The 25,993-nt window shown below is 42.3% G+C and overlaps 2 protein-coding genes across 4 annotated transcripts; one reads left to right on the top strand and one right to left on the bottom strand.

The window, feature by feature from the left end:
* Positions 1-536: 536 nt before the first annotated feature.
* GEMIN5 (gem nuclear organelle associated protein 5) lies at positions 537-18,442 on the bottom strand. 2 transcript variants are annotated; one of them, XM_065848797.2, is made up of 28 exons: positions 18,221-18,442; positions 17,906-18,060; positions 16,623-16,804; positions 15,726-15,877; positions 15,377-15,508; positions 15,053-15,185; positions 14,496-14,655; positions 13,699-13,911; positions 12,875-12,960; positions 12,688-12,782; positions 12,128-12,264; positions 11,243-11,316; positions 10,666-10,847; positions 10,430-10,569; positions 9,810-9,981; positions 9,337-9,564; positions 8,710-8,823; positions 8,153-8,281; positions 7,543-7,638; positions 7,142-7,279; positions 6,489-6,636; positions 6,247-6,366; positions 5,182-5,392; positions 4,311-4,568; positions 3,504-3,666; positions 2,313-2,889; positions 1,806-1,902; positions 537-1,157 (listed from the first exon to the last, which is right to left on the bottom strand). In XM_065848797.2, the coding sequence occupies exons 1-28, from the start codon at positions 18,366-18,368 to the stop codon at positions 999-1,001; spliced, it is 4,599 nt and encodes a 1,532-aa protein (XP_065704869.1). In that variant the 5' UTR covers positions 18,369-18,442; the 3' UTR covers positions 537-998. The 2 variants fall into 2 exon arrangements, with proteins under 2 accessions (XP_065704869.1, XP_065704870.1); XM_065848798.2 differs by having other exon boundaries at positions 15,377-15,505.
* MRPL22 (mitochondrial ribosomal protein L22) lies at positions 18,439-25,993 on the top strand. Of its 2 annotated transcripts, XM_065849458.2 has the most exons (7): positions 18,439-18,523; positions 18,613-18,658; positions 20,696-20,831; positions 22,744-22,809; positions 23,320-23,397; positions 24,179-24,248; positions 25,438-25,993. In XM_065849458.2, the coding sequence occupies exons 1-7, from the start codon at positions 18,496-18,498 to the stop codon at positions 25,647-25,649; spliced, it is 636 nt and encodes a 211-aa protein (XP_065705530.1). In that variant the 5' UTR covers positions 18,439-18,495; the 3' UTR covers positions 25,650-25,993. The 2 variants fall into 2 exon arrangements, with proteins under 2 accessions (XP_065705530.1, XP_071670798.1); XM_071814697.1 differs by lacking the exons at positions 18,439-18,523; positions 18,613-18,658 and adding an exon at positions 19,554-19,650.

The following is a 25,993-nucleotide window of genomic DNA, read 5'->3' as shown; positions in this document are numbered from 1 at the left end:
TTCATTTAAGAACAAGCTGCAAGAAATTATTAAGATAGATAGATGCTATTATATGTTCACTAAGGCTTATGCAGCCTTGTTCTTAAGTTATTGATATCAAAGACAGGCAAAGCCTTTAGGTAAGCTGTAGGACTGGTCAAAATAGTGCATGTTCAAGACTCAAGAATCTAGGGTTGTTTTGGAAACTTTGAGAATATCAGCTTTTCTAGAGAACTCGATAGTACCTCAAACTTGCCATTACTGTAACAAAAAGCAGTTTGTTCAGGGTGGATGTTGCCAAAAGCAGGGACTGTCACCTTTCTTGATCTGAGGAAATCCCTTATCTCTTGCTTGTAGTGCTGGAATCAAATATAAAATGTTCTGCCCTCCCTTTTATGTTGTGCAGGTGGCCTTACCCCAGAAAGCAAAGTCATAGCATGCACTTGTTTTATCTACGAAGTTTGATTTATGTAGTACCTTTAACAAAAAACAGGGTTTATTTTTAATGCATTTACCCTTGATCGATACTAATTTTTAGCCATCAAATTAAATGCCAATTCCTGGTGGTAGAAGAGTTTATTTAAAGGAGGGAAAATAAACTCACGATGCTCTTAAGAACAATACTGGTGTAAGGGTCAGTTTGCTTAAAGAACCATTGCTTTTCCTGGGGGCAGCTACTCTTCCTCCTCTGCTGAAAGACTGACAGGGCTGCTCAAAACTGTCTCTTGTAAATTCCAAGAGCTTTCGCTAACATAACTTCCAACAAATTAAAAAAGAAATAATACAAGAATCCTGTATACAGTTCAAGGCCCAAACCTACCACTTTACAATTTTCTAACACAATCTCCTTCAGTAGTAGTCGATGCCCACAAGGGAGTCTGTATAGAAACCTGATTTTTTTGATAGTTTTATCCAAAAGAGTCTTCAATGACCACAGCCGTGGAAATCAGCCTTCACTTGAAGAAAAAACAGCCTCAGTGTTAAGCAGCTGTAGGCAGCTCAAGGGAGACAGTTTGGTCTCAAAATTTCAAGAACCTCCTGGCAGCCTTTTCATAAATCCCAGCGTTCCCGTGTTTCCTAAGGAGATCTGATGCCTGTTGGTGTAGCTGAGGAGGGCAGCGGGATCCAGCGTGGAGGAGGACAAGGCAGCACTCCAGCACGTCGGGGAACGGGAAGACCTGCAAAAAAAGGTACGTGATGTGACATCTACTCTTTCAATTGGAATTGTTCAGCTAGAACGATGCTCAGGCTGCCAGGTCTACAGACAAGTATCTTTGGAACAGATAGTCATCAATCAGATGTATTTTTTCCTGTTCTTCCAGTGTAATACCTCATGTTTAACTATGTTTGTTCCCTCTTGCAGAACCACCATGATTACCTTCAGTTATAGGCCAGGGAGCACAGGGGGTGAGACAGCTTAGGAAACATTGTTTTTGAGCTCATGATCTGTAGTTTCGACAGTTCCTGATCTATAAAGGCCATTTTACACCTTAAATTCCTTATTTCGCTGTTTATCAAAACTGTTTTTGCATAAATAATTGGTAAATAACAAGAGGTTACGCTTAGAGTCCATGGGAGAGATTCATACAGAATATTCTATTGAGTTCTCCATGCAGGTTTACCTACACTTTCCACCGCACAGAGAAAATTATGTTTGAAACAAAAATAGTAGCCTGATGTTATGTGTTAATTCTCTCTCAAAACTGTCACAGGATCACAAAAGTCACTGTTCCTTACTTTCTACATTGAAGGGGTCCTATAATGCTGCTGCCCTTACAAAAAGGCTGTCTTTTTCCAGAACCACAATGCCTCTTCTGAAAACTTACCTTTAAATTGTCTGGAAATTCTGCTAGTTTCTGCTTTGCTTGTAGAAGCTGCTTCGTTAGCTCAGGGAGTGTAACTGGTTCCTTTACTTCATCTTTGCTGTCAAGAAAAGAGCAGGTGTCATGAGTAATTGTTTTGCTTAAATAAGCAGACAGCCTCCCCCCTGTAGAGGGAGCACAGGGGAGGGCTGGGCAAGTGTTTGCCAAAGTCCCAAATAATTGTTCAACAAAGAGACAGAACTCCTAGATCTGCCTGTCCTTTTCATTACGCTGCCCTATTTAATCACTGTATCAACACACCCTGTGTATCAGAAAGTTATCGAGCTGTTGTACGCTTGTCAGGTGGTAGTTCAGCTCCAGGGAAAAGCAAGACTTTTAAGCTGTGTGTTGAAGTGGTCCTGGGTGACAAGCTTGTGATTAGAGGCAATGTGAGCTAAACAAGAAATTTGCCACAAAAATCCTTAAAAAAGCAACACTTGAAAATCCATTCATTGATGTTCTGAAGCTTACCAAGTCAGCTGGCTGCTGTCAGGGCACAGTTTGTCTGATTCGGTCTCTGAACTCTGCTGCATGTTGCTTTCCTGAGTGCTTCCATTTGTGCTTTCCTGGAGATTATTCCTCTGCTGCTGATGCTGGTGGATCATATCTGCTAAAATCTGCTGGACCTCAGCTATATCTCTCTGGGTGTTCTGTAAAGCAGCAATCTCTTCTGAAAGAAGCACTTTGCAGCCATTCAGTTTGGACTGACTGTCTTCCAAATAGAGTGACCTAGTTGTCGAGTCACTTTCTGTCTCACACCTACAAATTTCAGTTGTAGCACAGCGGTTTTCATCCATCTCAGTTGCAGTTTGATCAGGAGTTTCTTCAGGGGAACAGTGATTTGAAATGTAACTTCTCTCAAGAGCTGTCTGCTCACTGGGACACGGCACAGGATCCAGAACAGGGTTTTGCAGGATGGAGGAGTCTTTGGGTGGGTTCCACCACAGATCGTAGAGCAGTCCGTAAGCGACAAAGCCCTCTAAACTTCTGCAAGCGTCCATGCTCTGAGAATTTGTGCTGTCCAGTTTGTGTCTCAGGTTATCACAGCCTAAAAATAAATAAAAGGATCATTTATACAAATTTCCAAAGAACAAGACCAGATCTGGTAAATGAATGGCTATCCTGGAAACCCAACCAGGGATTTACTCAGATGCTGGCAGAATGGTGCAGGAAGCAGAAAAGCAAAGGCAGACACCAGACATCTTTGGCATCTGTTCTAGCTAGCGTGAGACTGCGTGTTCTCATCATCTACAGCAAACTTCCTTGGTCCCAAGCTGCGCATCAGGATATTCACATGATCAAGAGCTGCAAACTAAATGCACTGCCTACTCTGCAGAGAATGAAGGGAAGGGCATTTGGAGTGATTTGTCACTATGAGATGAACACAGCTTTCTGATGTTCTCATCTCTTGCAGAACAGAATTTACTCAGTTTCCCAAATCATGACACCAGTTGACACTGCAGAGCTTCCTTCCACAGTCAGGAATTCTCATTGCCCAAGGGCCACTGCACTAGCCAGATTCCACAGGTTTCCATATATGTGGGTATGTCTTGCTCCTTCCAAACATTATTATGCCTTGTAGTATTAATCGACACACAGCTGTACTTACAAGGAAGATCCTCCTATCTGCTGGTGCCAGAAGCTACACAAGAAGAGACTCACCTTTGGGAAGGATGATGCTGCAAATATCTTGCATCAGAGTGAAATTACCAGCATCGTAACTGCGGGTCACAGCTCCAAGAATACTTTTCACTGCCTCATCCCAGGTAGCAGTGTGAGAGCTCAGGGCTGCAAGGGTCAGGTCATGAGAAATATGGTAAAGCACCTGCAGGAAGCACCACAGAGCATGAGTAATTATTAATTTTACTGCGAAGTATGAATTACTCACAGCTTATGACCATTGTGGAAAAGACCAGAAGCACATGACTTAACCAAAAGCAATTTTAAGGACAAATGCACCTTGCATAGTCTCCTTCACGCAGGAGATAGAGCACTTTTACATTACTTGTAATGGTGAAATCAGCAGCTGTGCTTGCATGTGTCCTGATGAACAGATGAGAAGTGGGAGCACACCAAGGTCAGTGACCCACTGCCTAAGCACCAGCCTGTGAGCAGACCTTCTGAACTCCAGGATATTTAAACAAGCAGCAGCACTGCCCCTCTCCTAACAGTCTGACATAAAACCCTGAATCACTGCGGGCACTACTCAGCTATGCCCATTGCTCCCACTCAGCACATCTCAGTGCTCATCATTGACACTCTGTCTGTTCTTACCCTGTGCAGAAACAAACTTCGTGGTTACACAAGCTGTCCCAGCTGCCTATCATCTACTTCTCCCAGACTATAACCTGCAGCAGGGTGCAGATGTCATTTCCATGGGAATAGCTGGCACAACACCACAAAGCAGCTGTGTTTTACTGCATATGCCATAGTAAGCCTTAGTGTGTGTACAGATCTAAGTCCATTTACCTGCTTTGGGTGGGCATTGCTGGTCGAAGGAGGATGCTCAATACTGCGCAGCTGCTCCTGTGCACCTGTGGCTTGTTGGGTGGTGTCCATGCCCAGTGCATTCTGCCACACTTCTATCACCATGTCAAAAAACGAGACCTCTCTGTTCAGCTTCCAGCTGTGGTAACAGGGAGGCACGGGGCTCTTTTGGTCACAGGGATTTCTTTCACTAAGGCACTTGCAAAGCAGTTCGTTAAGACAGAAGACAAGTCTTTGTCCCTTTAAAAAGAGGGAAACAAAAGGAGACCACTGAACTGATGCTAAAAGAAAAACAATCCCTTACTGACCACAGCCAGTGGACAAATTTAAGAACATAATGGCTGGTAGCAGCTTGCTGGTGACAGACTGTTCACAACTGCAGCTACCAAAGAGCAGTGCTGATGGATTTAGAGACTCTAAGGTCAGAATGAAACTGCACAGCAAGCTAAGGCAGCCTTCTGCTGCTCACTCCACGTGAAAATGAATTTCTGAATTAAGCCTCCAGGAGATGGACGTACAGTTAGCTCAACTGTTCCTTTAACGTAAACAGCAAACTCTTTCCCTCACTTCATTCTTATGATCAGCATTACATACTTTAAAAAAATCCCCCTTTTCTCAACTACCTCCCAGATAACTAAGAGCAAGCCCATGTGCCTCCCCGCCATGGGCCTTTTGCCTCTGGAAACACACATGCTTTTCCACAGGGTCACTGCAATAAACTTCTAGGAAGGTATTTTGAGGCAAAAGCAGCTCAAAGGACCACCTGTGGACTATTAACATATGGGAAGTGGTGCCAAGTTAATCTGGAGAGAGACAATGCTAAAGAAAGCATAAAGAAACCAACTAGACTCACAAATAAAGTTTTATGTTGCTGAAGGACTTCCTGAGCTCCCACCCAGTTCCTGGATAACAGCAGGTTTTGGGCACATCTGAAAGACAAATTTGCCGACAACTCCTCCTCTCCAGATATCAGCGCAAGCTCAGCAGCAGTTCTAAGGGATGTGACATCCCCCTTTTTTGCCAACACCTTGACTGCATCATAGGGTGAGGAAGCCCCCAAATAACTAAAAAGAGATAAAAGCAAAACAACTTGATTGGTATTAAGATACTGCTTTAAAATTGTATGACAACACAATAGCACAAACATAGAGATGAAGATAATCCTGCATCTTCCCCACGTTGTCAGAGCTCTAAATCACTTGCAGACAGATGGCACCTGATCTGATGCAAAGCTACAAAGGGGAAGTCACAGAGCCTAATGATCTGGACTGAAGTCTCTGGTGGTGTGCACACCATGCTTCAATAAAAAATGCATAGATTCAAGAGACCGAGGTTATATGCAGTAGTTTATCTATAATGCATTTCTCTGGGCTTCATCTAAATCCTCTCACAAGTGTGAACACACCCCAAAATGCCAGAACTAAAATCAGCATCAAGCAAAGTTCACTACTCCAGCCAAAATATTTCAAGCGTTATTAGTAATGTTGGTAGTCAAAATTTGAAACACTCTAGTTGGAGGAGGATACCCCAATGATGAGGGTATTAGCTAAGGCCTCAGGAAAATCCAGATGAACTGTTCCCCTGCACATTGCCAGTGGAAAGGCTGGAAACATCACACAGTCTTTTTTGTATAAATCCTAACCTTAGTCTTGCTAGGCTAGTTTTCAAAGACCTCCAGTAATGTCTATGGAAAGAGATGGCTCCTCTGCAGTACAGAGAGTGGACCTTCTGCTCTGAACCACCCTCTGGAGCTTCTTTTCCCACCTACATTAGAGGGAGTGCAGTGAGATCAGGCTCAGAAAGCACCTCAGACAAATAATGACCAGACCAGTTAACAGATTTTAGCTGCTAAAAAACCCAAGAACCCTCTTCGGTTCAGGCCTGGAATCAGTTCTGTCTTCTTCCCAGTGACACTCACCATTTGGCAGCCATGGAGTAATGACCGTCTTTCTCTAACAGAGCTGCCCAAGTAGTGTAGAGATCCTTCAGAATTGGATCTTCTGGACGCAACCTGGCCTTAGCAATTACAATTGCTTCCCTAATGCACATAAGAGAAACCAGGTAGAAAAGTTAATTGACTGCATACAAAAACGGAACCAAAATGTCAAATCTACCCCACTAGAAAACAAGAGCAAATCCTCAACAAAAATATACAGTAACCTGTAAAAATTATTCACTTTCAGGAGCTCCACAGCCTCATACACTTTGTGGATGGACAGGAGGTGGGTGGCAGCCTTCACATATTGCTCCTGAAAACACAGCTGCTTCGCAAAGGCTTCCACTGTCGAAACCCACGCCTGATACCCAACTGCAAAAGAGAAGACAATACAATTGGAGGCAAGGTTTTAAAACTGGGAGAATTCCTGTGGGATGATCATCACTGGTTCTTTCAACATGTACCTCTCTTCTGCCCCAGATTAGTTTATTGGTTTTTAACCATCCTGATATAAATCACTGAGGCAATGAAACGGGGCAGTGCTGAGGCTTGAACGTGACTGTAGGACTTCACTACCAGTAAAATAACCTAAAGGCATATTTGAACCAACAGCAACCTGGCAAGACTGCTACAAACAACCAACTTTGCTTGGAAGGATGGACCTGCTCCTTCAAGAAAAATCCCAAAGGAAACTGCTGTGTTTCCTGCTATCCCAACCTAAGGGTGCATGTGGATATATTTTGTGTTTAATTTTTGTTACTGGGCAGTTAAAGAAGCAGTTTCCTTCCAGTGTGGAACAATCACAACTTTCCAACCCAGAACAACCAGTTATCCCTGGCAGTTTCCATCTGCTGATGTGTTACAAGAATGAACATACCCATGGGTGAGATTGCCACTAGCTGGTCTGTCAGCTCTCCCCTCTCAGCAGCTGCCTGGAGAACACCCTTCATATCTCCCTTCCACAGCATGAGCTGCTGAAAGAGCTCTGGATGCCCGTTCTCCAAGTGATGTTTTCCTGTTGGAAGCAAACACACTTCCTATCAGCATTAGTGCAAGAGCATTATTTGCCATAGTAAAACAACTTGGCTAAAGTAAGATTATTCATGCTTAAGATATTGCAGGTTTGCTTCTGAGAGATCTGAAACTATTCGGGAAAAATGTCTCTTTTCACACAGACCATGGTAAAGAAAATTGAAGCGTTTTTCCCCATTTGTTTTCTCCTTGAATGTAACAGTTCCAATGGACATGTTGTCACAGTGGATTCATTACTTCATTTACCTTCCACATCAATCATCTTGTGCAGAGAAGCCCTGTCTGTGAACAGCCCCAAGTGGATGCGATCCTCCAGGTCAGGGGACACATCTTCATTATTATCTAAACCAGATAAAGAGAATGAATATTTAAGATTTGGTACAACACTGGGAACGGGGACCTGCCAAGTCACTGTACCACTTCATTACACTCAACTGTTGGCAAATACTTGTGTCTTCTAATTTCTTTCTTGTGTAGCAAATTTAACAAGTTCTCGCATTTGCAGATCAACAGTTAAGAGTTTACATCTAAGTTTGAATAGAAGGACTGTGCTTGTGCAGAACATTTATTCCAAATCAAACACAGCACGTTTCTGTGCGCACTTTAAGGAACAATCCTGTGAGAATATGAACATCTCTCTCATGGCTTATTTCCTCCTCTCCACATTATACTCAAAACCTGCCTGGAATGGCTGCAGTGTGTGGAAACACTGCAAGAGAAATTAGATGAGAGACCAGAACTATTCACACACTTTGAGAGGAAAGGGTTTAAAAAAATAACGCCTCATGTTCAAAGTCAAGTCCTTGGACGCATGCTTCTGAATAGCACCCTCTAAGTATTTTAGTTTTAGACTAACCTTTGGTTTTCAGACATGCAGCCAGCCTCAAACAGTCTTCATGCAATTCATCTTTTGATCTGTGATCCATGAATGTGCTGAAGGGTAGAATGGAACGAGGCTTTCTCTTCTTCAGAGACGCATAAGAAGCTGAAAAATCAGGCACATTTTAGCCACTGCTGCACAGTTACAAGAGTCTCCTACAGCAGAGCTCTCCAACATATTCCACCCCCTCCTCACCAGATGCTCCAGGGCCACATTTATATCTGTTATGACAAGTCTGATGTTTGAATACTGATCACTTTGCATATTTTTCTGCCCATCTTGCCTGGAATGAAACTAGCAACTAAGAGGTAATATCAAAGCCCACATTAAACAGCTACTCAATTGACCTGACAAGCATGGCAAATAGAAAGAGAAGCAACTTGAAACATTTCACAGATTTTAAAAGCACACTGTTCTTTCTACAGCACTTATTTGGTATCACGTTAGGAAGGGAAGCTGCAGCCAAACAAAAGTCTAGGATGACAAACTCTGCCTTGATGCAGGACTCTTAAAAGTCTCTGAAATGTACTAACTTGGTTTTTCTTTAAGCGGATCCTTTATCACTGGAGTGGCTTTCTGGGTCACAAAAGGCTTTGGCAAGCTGAATGAAGAGTGATCATATGCAGATGAAGATGTATCCTTGGATACTGTGGAGTTAAGTGATAAAAAAAGGAAAAGCAATACACGGAAAAGCCCAGAGCAGAATATTTGACATGTTCACATTCTATTAGATTAATTTCAAAATACAAAGAAACCAAACTTTGCTTTGCAATAGAATTTAGTAGCTTTTTAGGGAAAGGAGATACTAAGAAAACACTACAGAACTCTAAGAAAGCTAAATAAGATGTCAACAAACACTAACAAAGCTCCATAAGTATTTTAAGATTTATCAGCAGAAAGCAACGCTGATCAAAAATGACATTATTTCAAGCCAGTGACAGTACCTTTGTTCATCAGGCCAGAATCTTCTTATTTAAAGACAATTAGTCCCAAACTAATCTAGAAAATTATGAAAGGCATTCCAGAACGGTATTTCCTTCAAGTGGACTATTTCAATAAAACCAGATTATGAGAAAATCTGCATGAAAACATTAAACTTGGTGATACTCTGAAGGCTAAACAGTCAGGGAACCATTGAACTAAGAGGATTTGATTATTACCAGTTGTGGAGACTTTATCAGGCATCTCTGCCTCCTGAGCTGGTTTTTCCCCTTCACGGTCCGACACTCCGTTTTCCTCTAGCAACATTTCCTTCATGCTCTCATCTCCATTCGTGGCATCACTTAGATCCTGTTTGGCTGGACTCTTTCCTATAGGTTTTTTCTTCTTCTTGGTTTTGACTTTTGGTTGCATACTTCTTTTTTTCTCTAATTCTATGCTTTTTTTGCCTGTAAAAGGTTGGAAAGGTTATCCTGATATTATCTGTAGAGATTTTTAGTGTATTGGTTGGCTGTCTCTCAAGATCAACATTTAGCTTCCAAATACAACTCAATTTAAAACTAGACAGAGTTTATTCCTGAAGAGGTAGCAGGCAGACTTGAATTCAGCATAAAACCATAAAAATATACCACGGCAATGTGGCCACCCTCTATTTCCCAGCTCCAACAAGGTTCTTCTGTTAGAATCCACTTACCCTGAGGAGGCCGTGTATGCTCCTGCTTTGAGATGTACCATTTGTGAACAGAAAAATCATCTGCCCCTGTATAGACAGAATCTGGGTCCACTGGTGACCACTGGACACTCAGTAGCCGGCCCTGGTGCCCTCGGTAGTTGCAGAGTGGCTCTTCCTTCATAACATCCCATACCTTATCAACAAGAAAGAAATCCAATTACTCAGAAAGTCTCATCTTCCCCTAATACTCTGCATCTTCTCTTCAGTCATTTGCACTTGCAGGAGTGTCTCTTTTAGGGCATTTGCACAGGTACTTCAAATACCAACAGGCAAGTGGAGAAAATTCAAGGCTCCCTCTGTTTGCATAACATCTTTCTTTTTGAAGGATCCAAAAGTGCTAATATGCAACTGATAACAACTGGACTTACATCTCAATTTGCAAGTTGTAAAAAACATATGAATACCTCTGCATATCGGGTATCCAGAAGCAGGATATGGTTACCAAGGGTAAATCTACAGTACTTCAGTAGTTTATCTCACAAACGCAGCTTTGTTGTTTTATCAGCTTGGTTCTAAAACACTGCAGAATGGATGACTTGGAACTAAAATAAATACACTTCTGAGCGGCTGTGGAACAATACCTGTGCAGTTCCATCATAGCAAGCGGATACGAGTCTGCCCTCATGATGCGGGCTCCAAGAAAGACTCGTGATTTTAGCTGTGTGCCCAGCCAGGGTCCGAAAAGGCTCCGTTATAGTCAAAGGACTTTCTGAAGTGCCCTCTGAAAGAGAAAAGGATCAAGTATGGCAAGCAAGACAAAGCAGAAATAAACCAGAACAAGATGCCAAGACTTGGAATATAATCTGCAAACCGTTACCTACGACGCTCTTCAGATTATGGACATAAATGGTGGCATTGATGGAGCCTGAAGCTATCAAGTAACCCAGCTCTGGCTGGCTGCCGTGTTCATGATGCCAACGAATAGCGTTAATCAGTTTATGATGCTGCTGGATAGTGCAGAGCAACTTCAAGTTTGGCGCCTGAAATGTTTCAATAGAGCTGAAATGTAAGAACAATGGTTTAAGAATTCCAGTAGTCAGTGAAAATGGGAATTTTGTTGTTATCCTGCATAAGCAGAATGACTGAAGATGAAGCAGAGTAACTGAGGGGTTTTTTTCTGGATTCAACTCAAACCCTTTTTTAGTATAACCGTAAAAGCGCATTTCAACCATGAATGGATCCTTGAAAAATAATTTAACATGGTGATGTGGATCCTCCATGCCCAGAGCAGCTAAATCAAGCAACAGCAAGGAATGCTGTATTCTCACAGTTCAAATACGTTGGCAGTGAAAGAACCGAGACAAACCAGGGCAACAGAAAGTACTTTTGATTCAGTACAGTGACTCCGGTCAGGATCAGCACATGCACAGCCTTAACCTACGAGTGAAACATACCCGTCTTCATTGCCAAGAGCCAAGAGTTTGCCATCTGGTTTCCAGCTGATCTCTGTACGTGCCGGCAGTTTGTGCTGTAGAAAGAAGGCACAAGTATTGCCAACAACCCTTAAATCTCTCTTGCATACATTCAACAGAGCAAGAATGGCAAGTGGACAGAGTTAGTCTGCAATATGAAAGTCACAAAAGGGTCCATTGTGTATTGTAGCAGTGACGTAAGGTTGAGCAGTTAGAAAGACCGAATTGATCCAAGAACCAGTGATTATTTTTATCGGTTCGGTGAAGTCTCAAAGGAAGTTTGTCTGGATTCCAACAGGACTTTGATGCTTGACCTGCTTATGTTCCTTGGAAAGACCAAGACATTGTAAGCAAATTCTATCACCTTTCAAAAGAAATCAAACTTTACTCGTAACTGTTTCTGTTATTTCTAATTCAGATGGAAGCTACTTACAGTTTAGATGCCTAAAATTGATTGTTTCATTGCCTGTGACATTAGTCTCTTAATCTCCCGTGAGTTTTCTACTCAAGGAAGAAGCCAAAACCCAGCTGATATAAAGCAATATAGTTTGACTAACTTCAGTTTACTTAACCAGTTGATTGGTTAAGTAAATTACACAGAAGAGTAACTGATGCCAGGAACAGATGTGCCATGTTGACACTGGGGGAAGAAAAGACCCTTTTCAGAGGCAAACACATAAACTGTTTAAATAGTTTGAGTCAATAAGTGTCTCTGAAGTTCATCTGTGGAGACTGCAGGTGTCGAATTCTGTATTTGATACACATTCATCAAGAAGGCAAAATCAGAAACCTGCAACTACAAGGACATAGAAACTATGACATGGTTACCACAAATCCATTAAAAAAAACAAAACAAATCATACTCACTTTTATTGAATTAGTGTCTTGGATGACTTTATTGATGTCATTTGCCTCTCCATTAAGCTTCCAGGGGTTGTGTTGAAAAACAATACCTTCCCCAGCACAACTATATAACGTTACAGAGGGCTGTTCACCTTCTCCTCCTATCCAACAAAGATAAAAAGCTAAATATACTATGTTCCTCATCAGTCTTACCAGAAGTGATCACTCCCACTGTATATCAAAACATTATTTTCAAAGGCTTGGATTGCCTGTGATCTGGCAGCAAGACATTCTCACAGTGCAATCCCCTGAAAGGATCTCTGCATTGTACAATCACTGCAAGCCTTAACATTCCCTTTAAAGTCTGGTACTTATAAAACAAAAATCAAGTTGTGTAAGAAGAGTTAATGGAGCTGTTCTGTTTACTTCAATCTCTCATGGAGAACGCATTCTTAGCTGCTAGAAAGGATTGCTACCAAGCAAATGGGGCTCCTTTTCGTAAGAAAGGAGGGCACACCTGCTTTGTGGCATCTGTGTGCTCTGCGTGGATGATCTACTTTGCCACAAGGTGTTAGAAGACTCACCAGAAGTCAGAGGAGGAGTTGGAGGTCCCCAAGCTAATGTGTACACGGTCTTCTTGTGGTAAGTACTGGAGATCTGAGGTGGCTTATTCTTAGCACTGGGCAGGAAGATAAAGAAGCAGGGGCAGTCAGATTTCACCAAAGGCCAAGCTGCAGGACCTGACACGAATGAATTTGAAAGCTTTCTTACCTGCTGGAGATGGTGTCAAATATGCCAACTTTTCCATCATCTGTTCCAAAAGCCAAGCAGCCTTCCTTAGTTGGATGCCAGGATAACTGCAAGCAAAATAAAAAGAGACCCATAATGACACAAACCAGGGACACTTTATTGCTAAATAACAAACACAAGGAAAACATTGAAACTGATGAGCAAACACCATCCCTTACACCCACCCTTCCAACTACAGCCACTTGATTTAATCCCTCTATGAGTATCAGAGGCTCTACTCCTACCCGCTATCCTAGGATGAGATGAAATGGACTAAAATCATTCAACTACTACTTTACATCTACATTACAAAATGGGATTGGAGAACATTGTAGGATGGTGAGAAAACTTTGGGTGTGAACAAGAATAACGATCATGTTTTAATGCTGGCAGTGATTTTAGCAGACAGTAGTCTCTGGCCAACCACTGGGCCACTGAAGACATCCATGTTGGTTTTTGTGCCTGTCAAATTTCTGAGCAGAGCAAGGGAAACCATGGATGAAGCAAGGAAGGATCACAAAGGAGAATAAAAGCAGGAAAACAATGTAACAGCCAGCTGGACTTCGGCTGATTTTCACTACATGTAATACAAGCACATAGGACTATAAAAAAGTCTAAAAATTTATTGCTGGACTCTAAAATGCATTGTATATAGAAACAATCAAGTACAAAAGGAACAATTTGGCTTTATAGATTTTTAGTTGGGAAAAGCCTTCAGAGTGAAAGATGTATGTTTTTCAAAGAGAAAAATGGAGTGAAAAGAGGAAAAGAGACAAGAGAAAAAAAGGAAACAAAAGCACACTTACGGCTGTAACCTTGGACTTGATGCTTTGCCAGAAGGTTTTAACATCGTAGATATTGTTCATTGACAAAGTATTCCACACCCGGATCATGCTGTCCCCAACCCCGACGGCAAGACAGCCTGTGTCCACAGGGGAGAAGGCAAGACTATAGACAAATCCTCCAAGCGAGGGCATGGTCCAGCTGCAGTCAAGAGTTGACAGGTCCCAGCACTTCACCTGAAGAATATTTAAGGAACAAGGAACAATTAAATGTAGTGACTGGTATGACAAGGAAAAAGCAAAGCATGAGTGAGACAAAAAATCAAAGCATCAAATTGACATAGTATGTGACCTGCACCCTGCAATAGTTGGAAGACTAATGGAATGGACAAAGTTAATATATTTTAATACTATGGTCCTCTTCTGACTTCAAAGTAGGAGGCACTCTGCTGCCTTTAAGAGGCAAATTTTTGTTTTTAAGGATGCTTTAGTTTGTACAAGTGAATTACTATAAGAAAGAAAAATAGGCCTTTTTAAAATAAAACATACCGGAAAATGAGAGGGTAAACTCCCTTTACTAAATGTTTACCATTCAAGTCCAGACTATTGTTAGCATTCACTCCATGGCAAGAGCTTGACCTTATAAACTAGCAAAAAAATATACACAACCTCTGCTCAGAAAAAAATTTACACAATTATATTATAAAATGCTACAATAGACCCACTTTAAGAGCAAATTGTAGCCCTGAAAGGGGTACCCTCACTCAGTCAAGCTGTATAGGTACTGCTATTTTCATGTTAATTTTATAAATGGTTCTTACATCTCTGTCCATTGAAATGGAAAAAAGGAGCTCCTTGTCTTGACACTTCACCGAACTCAGGTTAAACACAATGCGGGAGTGATTTTGTCCTTCTGAAGATCCCAGAAGTGTCCACTTGCGTTTTCCAGGTTGGGTCAAATCCCAGAGAAGCAGTTCTCCTCTGCAAAATTCATAGTGTGTATTTCATTTTTCACTTCAAAAAAATAATGTAGGCTATATATAAGCTGTATTACGTGTATACATACTGCTAGACACACACGCACAACCACCACCCTACTGACAATACCCATAGTTAATCACACTGAAAACTGACACGTCATTTTTTCTTCCATTAGATGAGCAAACCTGCAGTTAGTACCAATATACAATACTCAGATTATCTGAGAAATTGTAGGACAAATAGTAGTTTTCTACTACCAAACTCCCACATTAACTCTTGGCCTGTTTTCTCTCCAGTCATCCCAGGAAGGAAGGGGGTGTCAAGGTTTCCTACCCAGTTCTTCCTGAAGTATCACTGCAGTTACAAGTGGTACATGGCTGCTGTGTGCCCTGCTTACCCAAAAGAGCTGGATACAATTTCTGTGGAACGACCAGAAGGCCAGTGAACAGTCAGCCAGATACGCTCTTTAACAGCGGGATCGATGGCTCCACCTCTTCTTTTTGTGGGTGGCAACTTCAAAGTCATTACACCTACAGAAAGGAGAGGGATCATCCAGACAGAGTACATCAAAATTCTCTGAGAGTGAATGAAGTCCTGCAAATCTGAAGCTTTATGTACGCTTCTCATGCTTTAAACTATCAAGTTAGCAAATGAGGGCTGTGGTTGGAGAACTCTTCCACCATACTGTTATTGTTTATCTCACATTATTCATCGTACTTACTTCTGCCTCTAGTACAGCTCCATATTCGTATGGTCTGATCTTTGCTTCCTGAAGCCAGATAACAACCTTTCTTCGTGGCTGTGTACTGTGTCAGCTCCCCGTTTGGAACTCTGCCTTCCTCTGAAGGAACTACTGAACACCATTGAAGTCATGTTATTATGCTTTCAAATTCAAAGCCTTACAAAAATTAACTGAAAATATATCAAATTGCTTCGGAACATATTTTATTGAACTTATCAATTGCCTTTGTGTAGCTACTGACTGACATTCTGTAAGGAATGCAGTTCTCTAGAAGCACATTTACATTAACTAAAAATGACTTCACAAATGTTTAATCACCTCTACACACCTTGGAGCTCATCCTGCCAGGCAGATAACCTTTCTTCGCCAGGCACAGGGCACCACGCCAGGCAATGTATTTCATCGTCATGGCCTCTTAGCCGATGAAGTACTTCTCTTTTCCTGCTGATATCAATTATAACCACCATCCCATCCTTGTAGCTAAAATCAGAGACTTCAATTAATGAAGAGATTCTTAGATAATAATATCTGACTTGATTTCTGAGCTCTTTACCAGGATCACTATCTCCATATTACAGACTGAGAAGCCAAATCATAAGCAGCAAGAGGAGCAGCAGACTAATGGTTCATTAGACCTCCAGTATAACACTGGTGTACCTGCAGCAGCCTTTTCAAGACGTGCAACTGGTACATTTGGCTTCAAGAATGACACTAATTCATTAGTAATACAGCTTTCAAAGACCTGAAAAACTACAGTGGCTTTTATACAAGGAAAATTTTTCCCTTTACCACAAATCACTTTCATTCCTTCCCTTCTCCTTTAAGAGACCCATTAAGTGTAAAGGACTTTCATGTTCCTGCTCTGCTCAATACAGTCTTGGGTATCTGAAGGACTGGAATTGCAGTGGATGACAAAGGACAAGTCAAACTAATAAATTCTCTTCAGATGAAGTCACTCATAATGCGACAAACACCAGTCAAGTCTCATTAAAAAAATAACAGTTTTAGGAAACTTCAAAGATTCACACCGAACCTGGACCCTTACATTGAAATGGATTTCTATGTCTTGCAGGTCTACCAAATCCCAATGTTTCTGAATTGTATACCAGAAGAAAAAACAAACAAAAACAGAAGAAAAAAAAATAACCCTATAATTGTGTAGCAAAAATTCACAACAAGGTTCTTGCAGAAGAAGACTGGAAACCAAAACTTAATGAATATTTACCCAATTGCCACCAGGTTTTCATGGTGAGGTGAACAAGTGAGACAAAAAATCGTCCGAGGCTCTGGGAAGAACTGCTGGCTGTCACTTCTGTTGTGCCAGTAACAAACAACGACACCTTTTTCATCACCGGACACAATCAGATCTTTCACGAGGGGTGACCAGTGCAATGCTGAGATTGCATTCTGAAGAAAAAAAATGGAATACATTTAAAGCTGTATTACCATCATCTAGCACAATAATAGGCAGAAAATAATCTATAAGTACCCCTCAGCATCACGTGAGTTAGTTCTAAAGTGTTTCAGTTCTTTTGGGCTTTGGCACAATGGACATATTTCCTGATATGCTGCCCCACGTGACAGTAACTGTTCAAACGTCTGTTCTTGGTCTGTCCCGTTTGGAACAAGAACTTGCTGAAAAGATTTTAAGTGAACTTGGTTAAGTGGCCATGAGTACACACTATGAGCATCCTCGCTTACTGAGGCTTTGATGGTAACCAACAGCTCACTCAGATGATCATAGAACAGTTTGGGTTGGAAGGGACCTTCTAAGCTCACCCAGTCCCACCCCTGCCATGAGCAGGGACATCAGGTTGCTCAGAGCCCCATCCAGCCCGGCTTGGGATGTCTCCAGAGATGGGGCATCCATCACCTCTCTGGGCAACATGGGCCAGTGTCTCACCACCTTCCTTGTGAAAAATGTCTTCCTCATGTCTGGCCTGAATCTCCCCTCTTTTAATCTAAAACTATCACCCCCTTGTCCTATCGTAACAGGCCCTGCCAAAAATGTCTGTCCCTACCTTTCTTATGGGCTCCTTTTAAGTACTGAAAGGTGCAATAAGGTCTCCCCGGAGCCTTCTCTGCTCCAGGCTGAACACCCCAACACTCTCAGCCTGTCCTCATAGCAAAGCTGGTCCTGCCCCTGGTCATCTTGGCAACCTCCTCTGGCCCCTCTCGAGCAGGTCCATGTCTACCCTGCAGTGAGGACCCCAGAGCTGGACCAGCAACTGCAGGGGGGGGTCTCACCAGAGCGGAGCAGAAGGGCAGAGTCACCTCCCTGACCTGCTGCCCACGCTCCTTGTGATGCAGCCCAGGACACAAGTGACCTTTTGGGCTGCAACACACGTTGCCACCTCCTGTCCCATCACCTAACAACGCTGCAGCAAACAGCCAGAGGTGTTCAACGGCTTCCATTTCACCGGGTTTGGAACTCACCTTTGGACAAAGTGCCATCACCCTGCTCTATGCCCAAGGCCTAAACCCCTTCCCGCCCCGCTGGCCCCGTACCTGGTGCAGCGCGTACTCGTCCACCGGCTCCAGCGCCTCCGCATCCCAGATCCTGACGCTCCCGTCGTCGGAGCTGCTGGCGCAGAGGCTGCTCTGCCCGGGGCAGCGGCAGAACGCGAACCCCGAGATCCGCTCCGTGTGCCCGATGAGCTCCCCTGCACCCACAGCGAGATACAGACCCCCGTTAGCGGCACCTCCCCGAACTCTTCCCGCCCGGGGCTCCCGCCGCCCCCCACGCAGAGAGGCGGCCCCGCGGGGCTCCTACAAAACTCGGGGGTTCAGCGAGGGGCCGCCGGCGGCGGGTTGTGGCGGTACCGTAAAACGTGGGTGCGGCGGCGCTGACATCCAGCAGGCAGACGCGGTGCCTCGCCGCGAAGCCGAAGAGGCGGCCATCGCTGCTGGCGTCGCTGCAGCGGCTGCTGTACCAGTTGGGCGAGGCGGGCAGCACTCGCACCCCCGCCATGGCCCCGGGCCGCGCTTCCCGCCCCACCGGGCCGCTCCGGGCGCTCCTGCCAAGCGCCGCTCACGCCGTCGCAAACTGCCGCAAACAACGCGCCTCGCTGCGCCTGCCGTGAAGCGAGGCGGGAAAGATGGCGGCGCGGTGGGCGGTCGGCGGCGGTGAGTGTGAGGGGACGGAGCGGAGCGGAGCGCTGCTCTGGAGGGTTTTGCCTGTCTTTTTCCTTGCTCACTGTGATGCCGCCTTGCAGGTAGCGCCTGGGTGTCCGGTCTTCTCGGCTGGGCGCGTCCGGAGAGGTGAGTCTGGCTCTGCCGCGGTCCCGGACAAAGGCCCTTCCACGGATGTCCCGGGCAGGGGACTCCGGTCTGGAGGCTCCGTGTGCCGCATGACTCCGCCTTCTTGTTAGCTTAAGCATAGGAGGTTTTATCTGAATATGAGAAGAAACTTTGCTTTGAGGGTGCCAGAGCCCTGGAACAGGCTGTCCGGAGGGGTTGTGGAGTCTCCTCTCTGGAGACATTCAGACCCGCCGGGACATGATCCTGTGCGATCTACTCTGGTGAACCTGCTTTAGCAGGTGATCTCCAGAGGAGCCTTCCAACCCCAGCCAGTTTGTGATTCCTTTTCTATCCCGGAGCTGTGGGGAACAGGTCGCTCTGTGCTTCTGTTTATTTACTTCAAGACCGGGGTACAATGGGGGTGTCTCTGTCCCCTGAGCCCTTTCTGTCAGGCATCAAGATTTCCTCAGGCTTTATGGTGCAGTTTGCAGTAATACAGTGGCTGTTTCTCTGCTCTGTGTTTTCCCTATTCATCGCTCTTCTGTAGTTGTTGATTTTCCCCAGTCTGGAGGGATGACAGAGTTGTGCTGGGGGACCATTGGGCACTGCTGACCCTGCCCCAGACTTCAGAAGAAAGGCTGATGTGGGTTCTCAAAGTGCAGCACTTTGGTCTCTGGCTGAGCCTGTGGAGCTGAACTACAGAGACCTGTGTCACTGAAGGGGGGAGAAACTGGCTTGTGTTGCCTGTGCTGTGCTTGCTGCTACTTGTTTTGTTTTACTCAGTTCTTCTAGTGTGTGTGTCTCCCACTTAGTGCTTATGCATAATTCTTTTTAGAAAGGTGCTCAGCTTTTTTCTTTCCTATTCCCCTTACCCATATACGGAGTACTTTTGTTTGTTGCTTATCACTGTTTTCTTTTGCTTGCAGTGTAGTTGTGTTGTCTTTCTTCTCCTAAAGCTATGAGATGTAGAGTTGATTGTGCAAGAGGTTGGTTTACTTCAAGATAGAGGGAATGTAAGTTTCCCTAGTTTCTTTAATGTATTGATGTGTTCCGCTAATATCAAGTAGACAATCCTTAAATTGCTATTGCTTAAGTTGTTAAATAATATTTACGTGCTTGTCAGATATTTTTCTGTATTCGTGAGTAATATAATAATATGTCTGGTGATGCCAAATTGTCGTCTTGAGGAGTACTTTTTTTAAATATGAAGCAAATAAACTGGTTTCACTAAATAACTGAAAAAAATATTCTACAACATTTGAATTTGTATGTTATGCTACTGCCTACTGATAGAGTGGGAAAACTTCAAAGCGTGCAATGCCCTCTTGAAACTAGTCAATGTGTTCTGTTTGCCGGCCACTTTTAAAATGTTTTGCACAGTTCGGCTACTCACATGAAACTGTTCAGGCCTTAGTAAAACTCACGGTATCTGGTTTTTGTAGCTCCAAGTGGCTCCCCAGTACTACCTTATCTAGTCAGCAGGGGGCAAAATGTAGCTTGGTTTTTCTGAGTCTGAGGTGAGTGAACTAACTGAAAACTAGAGGTTTTTTCCTATCAGCTGTCTTATATTGACCTGATTGCATTTTTGAAAGTTTAGAATATCTTCCCTTTCAAATATCAGAAGGGATGACTGTTGTAAACGTCTAATGCTCTTTTGGTACTCAATCCCTTGAAAAAGTAGAAATTTTTACTGCTAAAATTTTTGTTGATAGAGGTTAAATAAGTATTGGCTAATCTTGGGAAAGATAGTGTAATGAACACTACATAAGAACAAGAAAGTGATTGTGTCTCAGTGTCCCCAACTGGTCACAAAGTGTGGAACCTCATGCTACACAAATGTGACTTATGGTTCATGATTTGCCTCAGGAAGCCTGGGGCTTCTTGTTAAATTAAAAAACCCTTTTAATGTAAACTGTAGAGGACTTGAACAGTTTTATTTTGTGAGTAGTCAAATATGTCAGTTCTGTTTATTAAGGCAGGTAAGTTCACAATTTTGCAGGTAAGCTGGGCAGCAGCAAAGAACTTGTGTTCAGCAGCAAATCTGGTTTTGTCTTGCAGGTGGCGAGCAGCCGGTAGCCTTTTCCCTCTGTCATGCATCCACACGAGCACATCTCTGCAGAAATCTCTGAAGTGGGAGAAAAAGAACAGGATTGTTTACCCTCCGCAGCTGCCTGGAGAACCTCGCAGACCAGCTGTAAGGATACACCTGGGAATTCCCTCACCTGTTTATGTTTAGCCATTTCTAAACAGGTTATCACTGTCTCTGGGTGACTCTACAGGGTGCTAGTTTGATGGTTTTTTCATTTGTTATTTAAGATTTTAGTCAGTTTGGCATGTTGTAAAAGTTAATATCACTTTGAATGTTTTCAATTCCAAATTATACTGGAGTTCCAGGTTACTTGTAGCTGATCACCTACTTAAGGTGTGATGTGAACTGCAAAGGAACCACGCTCTGTAGAAGTCTCTGGACTATGAAGAGGTAGAAGTGACCAAGGATGTATCATTATACACTCATTCTGTTTGTACAGACAGTAAATAGCTAGAGAAGATTGTGATTGTGTGGTTTCTGTGCACAAAGATGCAAATGTAACTTTCCTTGAGTAGTGGAACTAGTGGTGCCTGTACAATAGTGTGCATGGTCTTTTCACGTCTTAATTTCTTTGTGTTTTACATTCTCTGACTTCTAGTAACATGTTGCCTCTCGCTGTGGCCTGCCCTTAATCGAGCTATTCAGAGGTTGTTTTCTGTCATAGTGCTTGCTTGAAATGTTTAACATGGACTGAGAGGTTCTAAAGTTAGGTTGGGAGGGACATGCGAGTTGAATGTGGCATATGATTGCAGGAGGGTTTTTTCTATAGTACGGTGGAATTGTTTCTTCAGTCTGTTGCACAATAACTCGCGTTTTACTAATCTGTAAACTGAAGTAAGAGTCTAAAACCTTTTTGTTACCTGTATGCTCAGTGTAGGGCCTTCTGCTGGCTGTTCAAGGCAACTTTTAGAGAAGTCACCCTAAGGAACATGATCAGTTTTTTAAATGTAGTCATAACAGATTAGTTTTTGGTAACAGCAGGTTTATGTCTGTTTCTCCCTGTTATTGACCATTCTATAATCAAGTAGTACAGTTAATGTGCACAGAATGAGGCTCCTAAATTAAGTTGCTCATGAAAAGTAAGTGTTGTATCTTTGATCACTGAAGGGATTATTCAGTGCTCCTTTCTCTACACCACAGCCTGGGAGAATTTTAGATGAATTCCTCAGTATTTCATCACTCTTAGGTGCTGATATTTTTGAATTCCATTTTTGCAATTGTTCTTCAGTGGCAATGCCTTGTGGCCTCTGTTAGGCATACTGCTCAGCAAAGGATTTGCATCTCAAAAGAACAGGGGTTTTTGGATGCACACTTTGGTGGACCATGAGCATTTATTGCTTTTGTGAGTATTGTGGCCTAGAATGTAGAAATGCACGCTGTGTACTGTGCTAACTAATGCAGTGTATGTGAAAACACGGTTACCAACCAACTCGCTTATTAAATCAGTTTTTTACCTGTTCATAAAGAATGCTGTCTCTTTCAAATTTGTATTTATGTTAAATTTTACTAGCTAGTTTTGGTCCCTGCTGGTACATTAGTAAAATTAAATGGGTCTTTGGAGACAGCTCTTCATGCCAATCAAACTTGAAACCCTCTTCACTTCTGAAGAGCTAATGAAGTTCATTCTGGTAACACTGCTTAGTTGCTATCCCGGGAACCTGACAGCAGAATGATGTTTATCAGACCAAATGGGCATGTCAGTCTTAGACTGCTTCAAAAGGTGGGGAGGAGGAAAGGAGAAGATCATGAAAAATCTTCTGATCATTCTTTTCAGGGACTTCTGTTTATAAACTAATTCTCATAAGATGGTATTAAAATGTTATGTGTGCTAGTTACTCTTTTTGTTATGCTTTCAGTTTCAAATGTCGAGGGCATGAATGATTGGGTATGTTCATGGTATAGTAGGGGGAGTCATATTTACTTTGTTCCTGGTAAGAATATAAATTGTGGAGCAGACATGTATGCTCCATTCTTGTTTTTACAGCAAAATTACTGGTCCTCTGTTTTTTGCATCTAGGAAATATATCACTGTCGGAGGGAAATAAAATATAGCAAAGATAAGATGTGGTATCTGGCAAAACTGGTGAGTAAAAAGTACTTTGTATTGTATTTGTTATAACGTGAAATTTAATCACTCTATTTGCCCTACCAACCTAGTTCAGTCACAATCTAATCAGCATCTCTGTAATAGAGTCCTCGGGAAGAGCCTCATCTGTGCAAGTGAAGAGTCGTTTGTAGTTTGGCTTAGCTGCTTTATCCTAGTTTGCTCTCATATGTGTACTCAGGATCATGTGCATATGATGCACTGTGGAAGAATTTTTGTTGGTTTCTGTGTAGTAGTAGATGGCAAGGAGAACTTGAAAGGACGGTAATGGGCTGTTTTTCTCTTTAAGAAAAAAAATCCAATGTTTTATCGAGGTTTATTCAATATTTAGCTCAGAAGTTCTGTATGTAAGATATTACATTGAAGAAAGGGTATTTAAGGCAACTGAGGTCTTTTGATTTGCTCTTTATAATGGCAAAATAATTTAAATACTGTCTTCAGAACAAGAGGAGGGCAATACAGGATTTAACTTTAACGCTTTGATTGCAGATAAAAGGAATGTCCATTGATCAGGCTCTTGCTCAGTTGGAATTTAATGATAAAAAGGGAGCAAAGGTGATCAAAGAGGTATGTAGTAGTATTCTTTAACACTCCTACTTTCAAGAGAACTTTAAAATCAATACCTATCACCAGAAGTTTGCAGATGTTTCTGTTAAGCCAGTTAGGAGCGCATTCAAGCGACATACTGTTGTAGCAGCCGTGTAATGTGAATATGCAGAGGTCACTTAATGACAATAAATTACATGTGAGTACCCTCTTGAACAAAACTTGGTGTTAATGTCGTGGTAAATAATGCAGAACCCTTGTCACTAGCGGCTGCTACATCTGTATGTGCTTTGGTTCTTAAAATCCTAAGAGGTGAAGGATGTCATCATGGAAGGGACTGAGTTCTGTGAAGGCATTAAAGCTTTTTGTACACTTCAGTTGTTTAGAGTCTCAGATGATGCATTTTCTTGGCCAAAGCATTGATTTCTGGCATCATAATGACAAAGTATCCTATATTAGGTGAAAATGTTCAGTGGCCGAAATTTGTTTTGCCTACCTCGACATTTGTTTCTAGTCTGATGTCTAATTAGACAAAGGTCCATCGATGGAAGGCTGAACTATCTTTTCCTGTCCCTTTCCTTCCTCAAAAATGTAAAAAAGTTGTCCTGAAGCATTTCTAGTCTGTGTGCAAAGAATATGCTTATGTAAAAGATGTCTGTCTTCTAATGATTTTGATCTCTATGTAATATTTTTTTTCTATAACTGACTTAAACTTGCAATTTCTTCCATGCTATCTAGAGATAAAAAGTAGCATTGCTTAAATTCCTACTCAGTATTTCCATTTCTTTTCCTTTTGTTACAGGTTCTCTTAGAAGCTCAGGAAATGGCAGTAAGAAATCACAACGTGGAATTCAAATCAAATTTACATATAGGTACATTTTTTTTTCTCAGTTCAGTGCAGAAAAATGTCATCCTACCTTATGGAAAAGTTTTATCCATAAGGTTTTGTTGCTTCGAATCAGCAGAAATTATGAATAAAGTATAGTTTCTAGTAATCTAGGCATGTGTTTTGGACTCGCAGCACAACTGAAGTTGTGTGGTTGTCGAGTGCTCAGCCATCGTTTTGTTGTGGTTGGTGTCTGACTGGTGTTGTTCTGGCATCTGCTGCAGATGTGCTTCAGACACATTCACCTGAGAGTGGAGTTTCTGCTCCCAATGTGAAAAGAGAAGGTCCTGAAGGGAAAGATACCTAACATGATTATGAAAGACTAGACAACAAGAAGCAAAATGTTATTACTTTTTAATGTTGTTAGTGAACATGGGTGCTGGAAGCTTCGTGGCTGGTACTACTAGCTTTGCGGGGTCGGAATCTAAACTTCTCTTAAAACAGTATAAAAGTAAATTAATATTGATGGTAGACTTATTAAACTTCTTTATTACACATGATTACAGGATACTCTAGTAATAAATACAGCACTTCCTTGCCTAGGGAAATGTTTATTTGTGTTTCTAGGCTCAAAGAAAAAAATGCTTATTTTGCCAAATATGATATAAATGTTATTAAGCTGACCTCCTAAGCTTAAAGTAACCTGGGTTGTAGAGCAGATCTAATTAGAATTCTTTGCAGCCTTCCAGGCCTCTGCCATAAGAAGGTTTATCTACTAGTGCAGGACTGGATGTGTAGATAATGAAAATACCTATGATGAATGTAATAAAGAGAAAGGAGGAAAAATGAAGTCTGTAAGATTTTACAGGAATTCATGAGACAAACTACTGAAAAACAGTGGAATTAATATCACCTTCAGAAGAGCTATGTAATCTAGTAAGTTCTCAGTGTATCCTCTTTTGGATTTGTCCTTTACTACATATCTATTTTTGCATACTTTCTAAATTCACTTTTCTGGTGCTCCTGAAGAGTGTTAATTCAACTCATGGGTTCCTCTGTAGCAGTAATCTGCTAAATGTAATAGAAGAAAGATGCAGGAGACAATCTCGAATAGAATTAACTTTTCATATGTGGCCATGAAAAATACCCTGACAAGACAGTATTTCGGTTGCAGATGGGTAGAACTTTATTCTTGACTGAAGAGTCCTCTCTCTCCCCCTGCCTTTCTCCTTCAGCTGAGTCACTGACGGGCAGAGGCCGCTACGTGAAGCGGATTCGTTACCATGGCAAAGGCATGTTTGGCATCATGAACATCTCCAGGTGCCATTACTTTGTGAAGCTGGTGGAAGGTCCTCCTCCTCCTCCAGAGCCACCAAAGACTGGTTTTGACCAAGCAAAAGAATATGTGCAGCAGCTGCGAAGTAGAACCCTTGTTAATACACTGTGACAAACTTTTGTGACTGTATAGGTATTTCATGTTTGACAATGTAATTATATGAAAGAATAATTAAAATCATGCTTTAGTTATGTCTTTGGAGCTGGATGATACAAGAATGATCATAAGCTTTTTTTTTTCTTGTCAAGCCAAAGCTATGGAAAAATTATTGGAAAAGCAGGAACAGATGTTACTTTTTCTAAGTTACTTGGACCAGAGCATTCAATCTAGAGCATACGGTGCTGTTATAAAGCGTGTAAGGGACTGTGGTGTCCTTAAATTCATGCAGCTGTCTCTGTTATGTATGGTTGGGTCTTTCATTATTAAAAAATACGTGCGTGACAGTCACATTGCAA

This window comes from Patagioenas fasciata, chromosome 14 (assembly GCF_037038585.1).
Source record: "Patagioenas fasciata isolate bPatFas1 chromosome 14, bPatFas1.hap1, whole genome shotgun sequence".
NCBI classification, from domain to species: Eukaryota; Metazoa; Chordata; class Aves; order Columbiformes; family Columbidae; genus Patagioenas; species Patagioenas fasciata.
Note: the sequence above shows the minus strand (reverse complement) of the source record. Positions and strands in the feature narration are given on the sequence as shown.

What these genes read in the sequence shown, in the direction of transcription:
- GEMIN5 (XM_065848797.2), bottom strand. Translation starts at nt 18,368, where the DNA reads ATGGCGGGGGTGCGAGTGCTGCCCGCCTCGCCCAACTGGTACAGCAGC. An exon ending in CTGGCAGGATGAGCTCCAAG is followed by an intron (nt 15,509 to 15,725) that starts GTGTGTAGAGGT and finishes AATGGTGTTCAG; the next exon opens with TAGTTCCTTCAGAGGAAGGC. An exon ending in GCTATGATGGAACTGCACAG is followed by an intron (nt 9,982 to 10,429) that starts GTATTGTTCCAC and finishes CTTGTTGATAAG; the next exon opens with GTATGGGATGTTATGAAGGA.
- MRPL22 (XM_065849458.2), top strand. Translation starts at nt 18,496, where the DNA reads ATGGCGGCGCGGTGGGCGGTCGGCGGCG. An exon ending in TGTGGTATCTGGCAAAACTG is followed by an intron (nt 22,810 to 23,319) that starts GTGAGTAAAAAG and finishes CTTTGATTGCAG; the next exon opens with ATAAAAGGAATGTCCATTGA. An exon ending in CAAATCAAATTTACATATAG is followed by an intron (nt 24,249 to 25,437) that starts GTACATTTTTTT and finishes TTTCTCCTTCAG; the next exon opens with CTGAGTCACTGACGGGCAGA.